General features: G+C 37.2%; 1 protein-coding gene and 1 long non-coding RNA gene across 12 annotated transcripts in view; one reads left to right on the forward strand and one right to left on the reverse strand.

Annotated features, from left to right (window-relative positions):
• The window catches only part of TTLL7 (tubulin tyrosine ligase like 7), a 159,822-nt gene that overhangs the window by 108,946 nt on the left and 35,218 nt on the right, over positions 1-15,658 (forward strand). For all 11 annotated transcript variants that reach the window (XR_014807911.1, XR_002345113.2, XR_002345115.2 and 8 more), the window contains exon 18: positions 1,907-1,987. Coding sequence is in view for 2 of the 11 variants with exons in the window: in XM_021096371.2 (XP_020952030.1) it covers positions 1,907-1,987 (81 nt within the window). In the remaining 9 variants the exon portion in view is untranslated. The remainder of the gene's footprint in view (positions 1-1,906; positions 1,988-15,658) is intronic.
• The window catches only part of LOC146402824 (uncharacterized), a 125,838-nt gene that overhangs the window by 11,946 nt on the left and 98,234 nt on the right, over positions 1-15,658 (reverse strand). The window contains exon 2 of the long non-coding RNA XR_014807916.1: positions 5,123-5,247. This is a non-coding gene — a long non-coding RNA (uncharacterized LOC146402824). The remainder of the gene's footprint in view (positions 1-5,122; positions 5,248-15,658) is intronic.

The following is a 15,658-nucleotide window of genomic DNA, read 5'->3' on the forward strand; positions in this document are numbered from 1 at the left end:
AGCTGCAGCTGTGGGCCTATGACACAGCCACAACAAGGTGGGATCCCAACCATCCAGATCCTTAACCCACTGAGTGAGGCCAGGGATCAAACCTATATCCTCATGGATACTAGTTGGGTTCGTAACCCACTGAGCCATAGCAGAAAATCCTAAAATTTATTTCCAGAATAGCATTATTCTCAGTGACATAGTAAAGTTAACTGATGTCTTTTGCAACCTCCACAAGTTTTAGAAAATACAGAGGTTGTTTTAGTTATTATAATTCATAAGCAGTGAGATCATGTTTATAATCAGTAATGCAAAATATCTTTTAGCGTGTAGTCATATTTTAATGATTCAGCTGCATCATCAAGTGAGAATAATCAGTGTAATATAATTATTGTTCTTAATGACTGACATATAAAGACATATAAAGTTAAGCCTGCTTTTATAAAGATTTACAAAGATCTCCTATGGAATGAGATAATAACAGGAAAAAATAAAAAACCAAAAAACAAAACGGGCAAACTATCAAGAATATTCGAATGTGACACCTTGAATGGTTTTGGTCAAATTTTGAACCGGTTTTTGTTGTGTTTTCTTGTTACACACACATTTGCACCACCCAGTGGAACATTCTAAAATGGCAGAGTTCTAAAATTCACATTAAAGGCCTTACTCCTAATTTAGAAAGAAAGCCCAAGTTATTAAAATATTTTGGGTGAAGGAGCATTTCCTCAGTCGCATTGTCAGTCATAGGTTAACTCTTCATTAATAGAAAGTTGTTTTCTGCTTTCACTGTTTTTTTTCTTTTTGCTTTGTTTTTGTTTTTGTTTTTTTTTTAGAGGAGAAGGCACCATCTAGTGGCCAGTTGTGGGATTAAAAACCACAGCCATGCCTTTACTAGTTAGCATTACTTTAGACCTGTCTAAAGCACTGCCTAGAAACAAAACAAACAAAGAGTAATAAAAAGTATTATTTAAAAAAATAAGTACTGGAAGTTTGTATTTTATGACCATAACATAGTTATAACCAAAATTCCCAAATACTGTACACTGTGTTTTTATATATTTTTTAAAAAGTAAAAATGATATCTTGTTTTCAAATGAGCTGCTGTTTGTTACATTGAAGGGAAAGGAAGAAAAATGAAAATTTTTGAAATAAAAATTATAGATATATTTTTATTTATATAAATTACATTATTCAGTTAAGTAGAGCCAATGTCTTTGTACTAGACATTTTAGTTATATTTCTTAGAGATATAAGTTATATACTACTGCTTTTAATCAGGTGGAAGGAAAATTAGGTGATCAGAGAGTAGAACTAATTATTTGTGATTTCTGTGATTGTTTTATAAAGAATGTGTGTATAAGCTTGTATAATTAAATATATTAGTAATTATGTGAGACATTAGACTATAATCTTACTATATGCAGCAAATATTTTAATCTGTTCATCAAAGTGTATATGACCAGAATATATATTCAGAATTTTGCAGATTTGCACAAAAAACAAAACAAAGGAATAATTGAATACTAATTATATATAAGCTGTCTTCTGATATATTATTCAATATTTTGCTATTATGAATGATATTGTAAATACAGTGCTTGGAGTTAAAATGAAAAAAATCTGTATCTTGGGCTTCTTCCCACATCTTATGTACCTGAAGACATTTGACTTTCATTCATTAGGGAGTTTTGTGCTTTTCAGGAAGAGAAGAATATATTAAAGATGGCTTCTTTACCTTATGTTAGAAATCTTTGCACTTGTCTTAATGAAAGTGGATATACTTTATTGCAAATAATATTATGGTGCTTTAATTTCACAAATTAATTAATAAAATTGATTTCAACCCTTTAGTTTTATTTGTCATTTTTGAGGAAATTGCTAGATTAAAATTCTTAATGTTTCTCCTTTAAAACAGATCATTGATAACTGGAAGTATCATAAAACAAAAGTGGCTTCATATTGGCTTATAAAATTGGACTCTGTGAAACAACGAAAAGTGAGTAATGAATGCCCCAAACATGTTTGCTCTTTTGGATTATTAAGCTGCATATAAAGCTAGGATCATTAGCCACATTTATAATCAAACTACATACATGCTCATTTGTTTACTTATTTCCTTAAGAAAATTTATTGCATATCTATGATGTTTCAGGCACTGTTCTAAGCTCTGAAGATAAACAAGTGAATTAAAAAAATTCTGTGGTCTTGGGAGTTCCCATCATGGTGCAGTGGAAACGAATCCGACTAGGAACCATGAGGTTGCGGGTTCGATCGCTGGCCTAGCTCAGTGGGTTAAGGATCTGGCGTTGCTGTGGTGTAGGTCACAGACATGGCTCAGATCTGACATTGCTCTGGCTGTGGTGTAGGTCGGCAGCTACAGCTCCAATTAGACCCCTAGCCTGGGAATCTCCATATGCTGCAGGTGCGGGCCCGAAAAAAAAAAAGACTGGAAAACACACACACACACACACACACACACACACACACACACACACACACAATTCTGTGGTCTCATAGAACTTATATCCTAGTTAAGGTGTTTGGTAATAAATAGTAGTAGGGTTGTGTTAACTACTATGAAGAGAAATAAATCAGAATTAAAAAATTAAAAGAAGATGACCTAAATGAAATGAGAAAGAAATACTATGCAGACCACTTCTGTAGCTACAGTGCATTGGGGCAGAGGCCCTGGGTAGAAGTTAGCTTGATGAGTCCTTAAAGCATAGGGCACACCATTTATTGCCTTATTTACAGGATAGTTGGTTTGTGCTGGTCAAGAGTAAGTGATATGGGAGTGACAGTTGAGTTTTGACAAATAAGAGGGTCCAATCACAACTGAGAGGCCGTGGAAAGTCTTTGGGTTTTATTCCAAGTGATGGGAAACTACTGGAAAGTTTTGAGCAGAGGAGGTACATAGTCTGGTTTATAATTTGAAAAGATCATAGGGGCTACTTGTGAAAAATAGAATTGAGGGAGAAGGAATGTGGCAGAATAGAAATAGAGAACAGGTAGAAGGTATTTTGAGTAACTGAGGCAGGAACTCATGGTGCTTAGCTAGGGTTGAAATTGAATGGGTGGATGTTTGTTGTTCCTGTTGTCTTGTTTTACTTTGATTTGGTTTTGGACATGCTAGGGTTGATATATTGATTAGACATCCAACTGAAGATGTTGAGTGTGTGGTTATATATATGAGTTTTTTAGTTGCATATGGAGTTAGAAGATGAGCACCAAGACCTGGCTCTTGTTTTGATAACATGGAGGTCTGTGGCTCCATGATCCTGGCAAATTCAGCAGAATGGTGGGGAGTAAAACCTGCCCAGAGTAGGTTCAAGAGATGAGAGGAGGAGTTCCCTTGGTGGCGAAGTGGTTAATGAATCCGACTAGGAACCATGAGGTTTCGGGTTCGATCCCTGGCCTTACTCAGTGGGTTAAGGATCTGGTGTTGCTGTGAGCTGTGGTGTAGGTCACAGACACAGCTCAGATCCTGTGTTGCTGTGGCTCTGGCATAGGCTGGTGGCTACAGCTCCGATTTGACCCCTATCCTGGGAGCCTCCATATGCCACAGGAAGCAGCCCTAGAAAAGGCAAAAAAAAGACACACACAAAAAGGAGATGAGAGGAAAAAGGCACAGCTAGTATAGGCACTTTTTTAAAAGAATTTTTCTGAGAGGGGAAGGGAAATGTGGTAGCTGGAAAGAGATGTGGGTTAATGATAGGCTTTTTTTTTTTTTTTTTTTTTCTCTTAAGATGGAGATACTTAGTTTTTGGAGTTCCCCTTGTGGCACAGCAGAAATGAATCTGACTAGTATCCATGAGGACGCAGGTTCGATCCCTGGCCTTGCTCAGTGGGGTAAGGATCTGGCGTTGCTGCGAACTGTGGTGTAGGTCACAGACGTGGCTTGGATCCTGTGTTGCTGTGGCTGTGGTGTAGCCTGGCAGCTCTTAGTTGCTGATGAGAATGATCTAGAAGAGAGGCATGGCACAGGAAAGAGAGGTGACAGAAAATCCTCCAGTAAGTCAGCTGGGAAGGCTTGTCCTAACCAGGAGCATTTATCCTAGTGGGGGGAAGGCAGAGTCCATGGCCTTGTTGTAGGAACATGGGAAGGTTTTCTTCCAGTGGAGTAGGACTTTGGAAATGTGAAGAGACAGTACAAGGTACGTGCGAGCTGTCTCAGAGCAAGAGATGGACATGGCCAGCAGCCCTAGGGGCCCAGTGAATGCATTGCAGCATTATTTTCAGGGAAATACGCTATTTTAGTAGCCATAGTGAAACTGTTGTATTCCCTAATAATGCACACTGCCGTTTCCCCATTCTGGGCTTTATTGCTAATTAAGCTGAAAATTGACTCTGATCAAATGATGACTTTGACATTGTATACATTCCTCTTAGTAAATTGAGCTCACTATTGTATATTAACTTATTTGGCAAGGGACAACTTAGTGTCCTGTCATGTCAGCAGACACTGTGCTGCTATTGAGGAGGATGCAACAAAGCTGGTAACAGAGGTGGACAGAAAACTTACCATAATCCCCGAGTATTGGTTTGCTTGGTCACTGCCTGTGCCTTTGATTGATTAAAATAAAGACTTCTTATTGGAATTGGCATTCTGATTTTTTTGCAAATCTGTGTACTTTTGGTAATCTAGAAGATAGAGTTTAGGTAAGTTGCTAATCAAAATAGATGGCCCATAAACAGATTAAAGTATAAGGTACTAATACATGATAAATGTGACATTTCGAATCAGTGGAGTAAAGGTAATTTTTCTCCTAAATGATACAAAAACAATTGTCTACGTATTGGTAAGAAACTTAATTGGAAGCCTTATCTTCTATCATATACACAAATATATTCCAGATAAACTCTAGTTTTACATGTAAAAAAAGAAAATTTTCAACATTTAAAAGAAAATATTGAAAGCTGTGTTTATAATCTTAGAATGTGGAGACGACTTCTTAAGAGAAACTTAGGTTTTAGAACGTACAAATCTTAAAGGAAAAGAATGACAGATCTGATTATATGGACACTAATGGATGACCAAAGATGTCTTAAACCAGGTTAAAAGGCAGAAGTGGTGAGCATGGGTGGCAGGGAAAGGGGCAGGGAGTGGATATTGAGGAAGACAGATACTTACAGCATATAAAACACAAAGCAGGTGTTCCCTGGTGGCCAAGTGGTTCAGGATCCGATCCAGTGTTGTCACTGTTGTAGTGTGGGTTTGATCCCTGGCCTGGGAATGTCTACACACAGAGGGCAGAGCTGAAAGAAAAAAAATCCACACAAAGTAATATCAGTAAACCAATATTTCCTAAAGGTCAATCAGCAAAAGGGAAACTATCCTAGAAATATGAATAAATAAAATGGAAAGGCATGTATGTAAAAAAAAAAGCCATGAAAAGATAATTTCTGGATCTTCAAATTTCCAACTTACATGTAAATAGACCCCTGACCTCACTAATGATAAAGGAAAAGCAAGTGAAAAAACATCATTTTGGCAAAAAATTTAATAAGAAATAATATCCAGTGATGGAAATAGTCTGGATAAAAGGACCATTATTATACTATTGGAGAGAGAATACATTGGTACAAATCTTTAGAAAGAAAGTTTGCTTTAATCTATTAATAGCCCCCGAGAACTGCTCAGCAGCCAAATGAAAATGTCAACTTCTCATGTCTAAAATGACAAGAAGCAAAGGCAACTTTCTTAGGCAACCTGACCAGGTGCAGTGAAAGCTGGTCCTACATCACCCCCACAATAAAGCCCAGTTCCAAGTGCCCTAGGCAGATGTCTGGTGGTATTGTGGGAGTCCACTAATGGGCATCCTTCTGGAATATCAAAGTGAGACTGTACTTTGGCGCAATTGACTGTCCTTTTCACCCTGGCATTTAGGCCCCAATCTCAACTTAGCCAATCCTGAGGAAACGAGACATCACCCCCACGGAGGGTGGTGGTCCTTTGACCCCCCAGGTCTATATCGACTCAATAGGTGTTCCAAACAAATTTAAGACAAGAAATCAGGTAGATCCATGTTTGAATCTGCTCTCTTTTGGTGGTCAACCATAAAGAAAAATGTTGGTTGGATAAACTACATCTTTTACAAACAACAAAGATTCATTAATTACACTAGAGATGCCATTGAAGAAATAGCTGAACAGCTAGGGCCAACTAGTCAAATGACATGGGAAAATAGACTTGCTTTAGACATGACCCTAGCAGAAAAGGGTGGAGTCTGTGTAATGATTGATATCCAGTGCTGCACATTCATTCCCAACAACACTGCCCCAGAAAGCACCATCACCAAGGCCCTATGCAGATTAATAACCTTAGCAGATGAGCTTTCAGAGAATGCTGGTATTAATGACCCCTTCACAGACCTTTTAAAAAATTGGTTAAAAAAAAAAGAAATGGTGCTTTTTGATTGGGTTGTTTTTTGATACAAATTTGTATGAGATGTCTGCATATTTTGGAGATTAATCCTATGTCAGCCAGTTCATTTACAAAGATTTTTTCCTAAAAAAAAAAAAAAAAAAAAAGAGAGAAATGGACTAAATCTTTACCCCTCAAACTGCTGTAGTTAGTGTCCATGTCTTAGTTGCATGTTATGTAATTCCTTTTGCCAGGGGACTTACTCAAAAATTAATAAAAACTGCCCTAACAAAGCCACTGGGACCCCCTCTCCACCAAGCCAGTATACTCCTGATGGATACAATAAAACATGAGAGCCAAACTGTGATCAAAGTGTTTGAAGAAAAGAATATTTGATAAAAAAAAATGAAAGGGGGGAATTGTGGAAAGTAACATAATGTCTTTTCTATCAAAGGAAATCTTGGTTACTCCATTTTGCTCTGGTTTTGCCTTCCTGTGACCCCCCCATCCCTCCCCTTTCCCACTTCTCCCAGTAACAATTTGTTTCAAATTAGCCAACTGGGAAGAATGTGTGCCCTGACCTGACCAATGGGAAGGGGACAGGTAAATCACCTGCGTTAGGGATAAATAGGGGAGGGTCCTTTGTTCGGTGCGTGCACTTTTTGGAGTACCTGCGTCCTTCTGCAGAAGTAAAGAGTCTTGTCGAGAAAACAAAACGAAACAAAAAAACAGATGCTCATAACCTATAACTCAACAAAACCACTTCCAGCATTCTGTCCTACAGAATAATAATCTGTATGAAATGCAAAAAATGATTTATATACATGAACATATATTACAGTGGTATTTGTGAAAGCAAAATATTTGAAGCAGCCTATCAGTAGAATACGGTTAAATAAATTGGGGTACATCCATACTGTCCAGTTGCATTCAATTGAGTACTATCCTAGAATCACAGATCATAACCTGAAGTATAGCATGAGTTTTTTTACTGGTGATGTATAGAACATGTGCACATTGGTAAAATTAGCCAGACTTTAATAATCATGAGTGAAGGATAGAAGCAATAAGCTGCCACCAAGTGCATGATTTCTCCTAGGCCATGAGGCATTCTGGTTCAGAGTGATGAAGGCCAAGTGTGGTTCACATTGGCACTGAGGGAGCCCTGCAGATCTGGGTGGCCTTCATTTCTCATCTCCATTAGTCACCCATGCAGTGCAGTCTTCGTCACTAATTCATTCTCCAGCCAGGTGAAATGAAAACACTGGGTTTCTTTACTGTGTTGTCCCATAGAACTTTCGACAGTGATGGATTTGTTCTTTATTTATGATGTCCAATATGGCAGTCACTAGCTGCACATGGCCTTTGAGTGAGATCTTGAATTCATCATTGTGACTAAGGAATTGAACTTTTAATTTTAATTAAGTGTAAGTGGCCAAGTGAGTGTAGTGGCTGCTGCATTTATTAGCAGCATGGATCTAGACCATGTGTAGCCTTCTAAATAACTTCTTATTTTCCTACTGAGAGATTCCATCAGAGAATCCACAAAAATGTCAAAGGGAGAAACTTTGTCAACTTTTTCCTTTTTATAACCAACCCAAAAAGATACCAAGATAGTAAACAAAGAAGTTATACAGTAATATTGTTGTCCCACTTTAAATCATCCATGTGGGTACTGTTTTAAAATGTATACCTAGCATGAAAATTTTTCAAAAATAAGTACTAAATTATTAAGATAATTTATTTCTGGAGGATGCATTTATTGATGGTACATTTCTATTTTTTTAAATTAACATAATCTTTTTAAAAATGAAAGAATGACAGAGAGACACAGGTGTTTCTGTGAAGCCTGTGTGGATTCCCCCATAACTAGATATTATTTTTTCCTGTTTTAAATCCTCACAGTACTTTGTACTCAGTTATACTTCTGATCTGACTTGAGAGATTTCTGTATTAAGTTTTCCACCTCTCTGAAAGCTAGGGGAGTTGTCTTACCTTGTAGTCATCTGTAGGAGGCTTTATGTAAACATTTTGTTGATTCAAATCTAGACTCTTGACTCTGTCAGTAGCAAGCTAGCTGCTTCTTTTTGTGCTCTTGCTTCTTGACTAGTGCTGTGTGTCATCTGAATAGCCACAAATTAAGACAATGCTATTCCCATTTTTATGTGTGATATGAAAAGGTCTGATAAACATTTATGGGATGATCAAACAGTGTGTGTGAATAGTGATAATATTGATAAATTAGAAGAAATGATCTATTTCAAGTTTTAGGGCTGTGATGCTCAGTTGTGTTTATAAATTTCAAGTAAAAATAATGCTTGCTTATCACTTTACTAGCAAGTACTTATGCCAGTATATTAACCTCTCCTGTACTGATTGACTCTAAGAGTAGTTGGAGTAAGTTATCCTTGTGTAATCCTTTCCTCCAGTTCTCCGATGGCAGCTACATCTCAGTATTCATGTACACTGTTATGTTAGGGGAGTGAGAGCACTAATGTGAGAGGCATGATTCTTAATACAACTTAAATATCTAGTTACCTTTTCTTTGAGTGACTTTGTTGCTTCTTCCATGTTGGCATTAGTCAGAGCAACTATATATTTCCTTTGTGCTTGCAAAAAGTAACAAGATGTTCCATCTCCAGCTAAAAGCTACCCAAGCAGTCACAGTCATTCTTGTGCAAGGTAACGTAATTGACAATTCTATTTTTGGCAGAAGAATTCATAGCTTGAATTTTGATTCTCAGAGAACAGTAAGGGCTAATCTTAACAGTAAGCTCATTTTGCAAAGTTGCCCAATTGCATGGAGGCCCTGAAAGGTGGCTGAGGGATGCTGAGCCTGGACCATGATGAGAAGAGGAAGCCCAAGATTTACCCATTGTGCAACTTACTTGTAGCAATTTTTCTTGCCCTTTTCATGACCACTCTTTTTCTTTTGTCAACCATTTTATTCTTTAAGAGGCTTTTTTTCTCCAAAATAGACTCTTAACTTCTTAGCTGTATAGTGAAGAATGGGACTTCTTCATAGTTATATAATGATACATATAAATTTTTTTCTCTACCTCTTCCCCACTTTATTATTTCAGTTAGAATCAGAGGTAAAGTGGGATCAGAGAATGGCTGACTGACTGAAATATATTTTTATTGACAACAAAAGAGCCAATATAGTGAATTAGTTTCAAAGTGTATTGAAAAAAAATTTTTTAAAATGTTTTTATGTTGATCTTAAACGAAAGGGGCAATAACAGGCAGTGGAAAGAGGAACTGGACCTGGAGTCACGTAGACTGGGGTTCACTACTGCTTTTGCCCTTTTCTTGGGTCAGGTGACTTCTCACAACTTCTCTGAGATTTGTACATTAAGTACTGGAATGTTCTTGTGAGGACGCGAGAAAGTGTATGGCAGGGTGCTCTAGCCTTAGAAAGTATAAAATACAGGTGACTTACTTTTCCTTCTAAGAATCCTCATGCCAGGCTGTTTCTCTGATGTTTCTATTTTACTAAGAATTCTTAATATGTAGAATTATTTTGTACAGAATATGTGTAAATGAGTTATAAAAACGTGTCTGTCAGGTTGTAACATGTTGACCATTCACTTGACTATCTGTTTGAAACCTTTGCTTTCTAAAGCTAGAAACTGCATCCAAGAAAACAAAGGGAAACCTAGAAATGTGGGTCAGCTTTAGACCGTAAAATTAGATATTATTAAAAGTTAACCTTTTAGAAGGCCAAGGACTTAGCTAGTTTAGCATCTAAATGTGGATTAATCAGATCTATCCATCTTTGAACTGGGGTGATATCAATAATCATTGGATGTCTGTGTCAGTTCAGTCCCTTGGGAAACAGACATAAGGCAGAATTAGAAGTGAAAGGGGTTTATAAGAGCAAACACTCAAGAAAGATGAAGAAGAGAGAGAGTTCGAATAGGCAGAAAGAGCCTTCCGATTGCAATGTTGGTCTGACACCAGGGACTGGGAGCCAGGAGGACTGGGGAGAAAGAACTTCAGACTTTAGTGAAGTTCTGAGAAAGGCCTGTCAGGCTGATGGGGAGCCCAGAACAAAGGGTGCCCATGAGTGGGATCACACTGAGTAGAATGAGCCCCTCTCTGGTATCCCATCCATGCTCGATCTTTCGCCTGGAGCAGTCTGGGGAGACCATAAGTTTGGCTGGGATGTCGTAACAGATCCTGAATGGAGATGCTGTCAGCTGACTGTACAATTAGATTCAAATGGCATGTCTCCATGACTACCACAAAGCTTGGATGTGATGCAGTTTAATTTGACACACATTTATTGGTTACCAGTTTTGTACAAGAACTATGGTAGGCATAATAGTGGATTTTGAGAGTTGCTTATTCATTCATTTATTTGTTCATTCAAACATGCATTCAGCAATATTGATTAGGAGACTGCCACATCCTGAGAACAATTCTAGATGTGGAGTGCATAGGACTCTCAGTTTTAATTCTCTTAATTTCATTTAGAAACCATTGTTGAAACATGTGTCTCACTTTTTCTATTCCAAGATTGAAGCATTTGTTAGTTGCTCATTAGAATGTTGTAAAACTCTTAAGATCAGAATGCCACACAGCCCAAACTCTTCCACATGCCTTATTTCAAATTTTCCTTAATGTGTGTAAAATTTAAATGTCAACAATGTAGGACTAAAATACTGAAAAGAACCCTTACCAGGTGAGAATGGAAACAGCTAATCTGACTTAATGTCATGTTGTGGTAATGCCACACTAGCGTAATTTAGCTTTCTGCCGAGAATGCAGTTGCTTTATATAGTTTGTAAGGAATACACACAAGGTTTGAAAATATTGCAGTGGTGGTGGGCTGTGAAGGGTGCCAAATTTTCTGAAAAGCTTATTCTCTGATGTGATATCAAGCATAAAGTAAGATTAAAGAATGAAGAGAAATAAGTAGTGATAATAAGGTTGTACTATATTTGCATTTTAGGGTTCTAAGAGATCCTTGTTTATCAAGTATTTTTTCTCTAAATAGCGATTTCTTTTTAATACCTATTGTAGCTGCTGCTGCATGCATTTTGATGTTATTATTTTCCATCTCTTTTTATTTGGGCTGACATAGATGCTGTTCAAGGCTGTTCGTTTTGCATCAGCAATGATGCCTTTACCTTATAGCCATGGCTGCTGCATGCATCATTAGTACAGCATGTAGTGATTTTAATGTTATTTCTAAACCTCTCTCACCTCATGCTATTATTTTAATTTAGGACCAACTGTTCAGCCATATGGAGCAGTTTGTCATTCAACATCTGTATGTTCTTGCAAAATATGAATTTTTCTGTGTGCTTTATGCCTTCAGATGTATTATATTTCATATGGAAAAGATAAATCTTTTCACTTTATTAATGCTTTCATTGACTGAATCGCCTATTTATTTTTTCCCTTGGAGAGTTTAATGTTAGATTAGGATGCTTTTAAAAGCCACAAGGTCAGGAAATGGGTATCCATATTCTGTAAGTTAGCCTCACTTGAGTTCACAGATAAACACAAAGGGCACCTTGATGACCACTTGTTTTTGTGTTTTACAAATTATTTATCTGACATCCATTTACTTCTGATTCCAAAGCACCCCGAAATCCAAACAGCGTTACAAATAGAACTGATGCTGAAAAGAAAATCATGGACTTGCAGAATAGATTTGTAGTTGCCAAGGGGGAGGGGGAGGGAGTGGGGTGGTTGGGGAGCTTGGGGTTAACAGATACAAACTATTGACTTTGGAATGGATTAGCAATGAGATTCTGCTGTGTAGCAGTGGAAACTATGTCTAGTCACTTATGATGGAGCATGATAATGTGAGAAAAAAGAATGTCTACATGTATGTGTAACTGGGTCACCATGCTGTGCAGTAGAAAAAAATAGTGTATTGGGGAAATAACTATTAAAAAAACAAAAACAAATAGAGCTGATGCTAATTCACCTCATCCCAGTCTGATTTCTTACCTGCCTATCCTCTGCCTTCCTAAAATTATTCAGCAGGTGTTTTGCTAAAGGTGCAGGAGGCATTGTCTCCCCATCTGTTTGGCCTTTTAAGTAAACTGGTCCCTGATAGACTCCATGGCTCTGATGAAGGGGGTGCCTGGGCAACCTAGTTCTGTAATAGTGACCCCACCCATCTTCTCAAGTATTATTTTAATGGAAGTGAATCTGAATCTAAGAAGAAACAGTTGGATTCTTTTCTAGGATTTTGCCAATGGCACCAGGACAGATCAAATTAATTGTGAGGCATTGTTGAATAGTGTTTGAGAACATAGGTTGGGCTACACAGCCATCCATTTACTAGCTGTGTAATCTTGGATAAGTTACTTATCTGCTCTATGCCTTAGCTTTCTCATCTGTAAAATTAGATCCAAAATGTTTTCAAAACCAAAGCATTTTTCATAAGCATTAGACAGCAAAACCTAACCCACCTGAACTCATTTGATGACAATGACTCAACAGGAAGTTGTTATTTTTGTCTGTCTCTTGGTTTGAATATTCACATGTTTTCCTGTAGAAAGAGTAATGTGTATAATTATGGCATCTAGCTTCAGTGTTTTTGAAAAAGGATTATGGACCAGTTATATCTATCTCAAAGTTTTTGTTTTGAGGATTAAATGAATTGTTGTATGTAAAAATGATTAGAACAATGCTTGGTCTATTATAAGCCCTCAATAAGTGTTAGCTCTGATTTTTACCTTGCTTGCAAAGGTTTCACTTTCTTGCAATGAACATCTTTACTGAGACAAACACCTAAGTGCTGGGCCTATCTTGAGCTTTGGAGACATGATAAGTTTATTACTAAGATGGGTATAGTTTCTCTTTTTATGTAGATAACAATCTCTTTTAACTAATCAGGGAATTAAAATAAAGTGGAATAATTATTAATAGGGGAAGACTTGAGCATTAAGGGATCACACAGCAGTTTAGTGGCAACTGAAAGTCTCCCTGAAGAAGTGATGTTTGAGGTGAGACATGGAAGTTCTCCAGGGGAAGAGACAGGGGGAGATTGTTGCAGGCAGAGGGGAGAGCCTGTGTGAAGGTTCTCACTCCCTTGGTTGTTTTCCCTCATGTCCTCCTCGTTATAGGTCTCTCTAACCCACTCCTTAGTCCAGGACTAGAGCTTGCCTCCTTGGGGAGGCTCCTTAAAAAAACTGAAGGCAAAAGGGAATATGTTTTCTCAGCAGGTGCCCTGGCAAAGAAGGAGCAGGTTTCTGGGTTTCCCAGATCATGCTAGCCTCACAACCTGGGAAATCACTCCTCAGGCAGGTATGATTGGTGGGCACAAGAGGCCTGAAGCTGTGTCCACCTCCACATTGGAGGAAACATCAGAAGCGGAACAGCTGTGTTCCTCACCCCTAACTGCCTGACCACTTTCTGAAGTTGCTGCTTTTAGTCATATGTAGGGTAGTATATTAAACTATCATTCTTTTAAAATTTTCTCGAAATTAAAAATAAAACATATATGGAGTAGTGGCCAAGCGAGTCTCTAAGTGATACACCTAGTACAGTGCTTGGCATGGTGCAAGCAGCCAAAATAGGTTAATTGCCCTTCTCATTGGCTCTTATGCCTCATATGCATTTTACTATGCATGTATTCAGAAAGAAATGAATGAAAACCCATAATCTCAAATGTTAGATCACTTTAAAGTTGAATAAGTATTTAACAATGGAATTTGAAATGAGAGTAATGTTAAAATTTCCAGTGTTAGGGTTTATGTTACTGTCCCCACTTCCCAGTGAAAGAAGCTGAAGCGGGAAGGGAAGGAGTTGGGCTGCTTGCACAGTTCATTGTGAGAAGCTGTGGTGGATAGTCTTCTCTAACTACAATGTTATATTGAAAATTTTTTTCTAAGTTGATTTTTCAACAAATGTTTATTCTAAAATTTCCTTCATCATGTAAGGATAACCTGACCCCCTTGCTGTACAGTGGGAAAAAAAATAAAATAAAATAAAAAATAAAATAAAATAAAATAAAATTTCCTTCATCAGAGAAAACTAATACAACTTCTTTAAATATGACCGTTTTAAAGAGAAACATGTTACATTCTTCCTTTGCTCCCAGTTCTCTATATGTTTGAGCCTATTGAGAGAAATGGTATCTTCTATCTTCATTCACCTTTATGTTTGAAAGTCTGTTTTCATCCTTCTCTCTCATATTTATGGGAAGTTCCCTTAATTAGATAGATAAAAGAAGAAGTGAAAAATCTACTTTGGTGAACTGAAATGAGAATAACTATTTGTTGGTATTTGCTTTTTTTTCATTTTTTAAAGTTTTATTGGAGTATAGTTGATTTACAATGTTGTGATAATTTCTGCTTTACAGTAAAATGATTTGGTTATACAGGTATACACATTCATTCTTTTCAGATTTGTTTCCCATATAGATTATCACAGAATATTGGGTAGAGTTCCCTGTGTTATACAGCAGGTCCCCACTGGCCATTCATTCCATATACCACATTGTGCATGTGCCAATCCCAAACCCCTAGTCCATCCCTCCCTACCACCCCTGACCTGTCTCCTTTGGTAACCATAAGTTTGTTTTCAGTGTCTGTGAGTCTGTTTCTATTTTAAAAAAGCATTTCATTGGAAATACCTGAATTGCAAAAGTATTAAATTCATGTAAATTCAATAAAGTAGCTTTTTGGAATTTATAATTTTTTTTTAGAACCTCTAGGCTTTCAGTTGTCCAGAGTTAGATCAATCCCTGTCCTTGTGTCATGATACTCTCTCATTATTGGTCCGTTTATGGCCAGCTTTTATCTAGGTACAGTTTTTAAATTACTGTACCATGTGTGAACCCAACATCCAAAACAAGGATCTTAGCAATAACCTATTATGTAATCAAATGACTGCCTCCCATTCCCAGGCTCTCTGTGTCTCAAACAGCCATTTTCTTGGGTTCAGTATAGGTGAATTGCATCCTGCCCCTTGTATTTTCTTTATATGTTCTTACTATATCTATGGTTATTCCTCATAAAATTTTTAAATTTAATTATTTTTATTTCTATTAAAAAGTTTTCATACTTATGTAATCACTGGTATGTATTTTTAAAAAAGCTTATATTTATGTGATTAATGTGTTGTGTGTTTTATTTCATTCATTTTGGCATCCACATACATGTCCAAGGGAATAGATATACAACAGTTTATTTATTCACTTTTTCATTGTTGGAGAATTAGGTTGTTTCCAGGTGTCTACAATTGTGAACAACTGTTTGAATGTTCTTGTATATGACTCTTATTTTTGACCTATGAGAGTTTCTCTTAGGAATAAAACTGCCGGGTCATCAGGTA

Source organism: Sus scrofa, chromosome 6, assembly GCF_054392235.1.
Source record: "Sus scrofa isolate SSC_HxYL_T2T_F1_AM1 chromosome 6, Sscrofa_HxYL_maternal_Yorkshire_Landrace_v2.0, whole genome shotgun sequence".
Classification (NCBI taxonomy): domain Eukaryota; kingdom Metazoa; phylum Chordata; class Mammalia; order Artiodactyla; family Suidae; genus Sus; species Sus scrofa.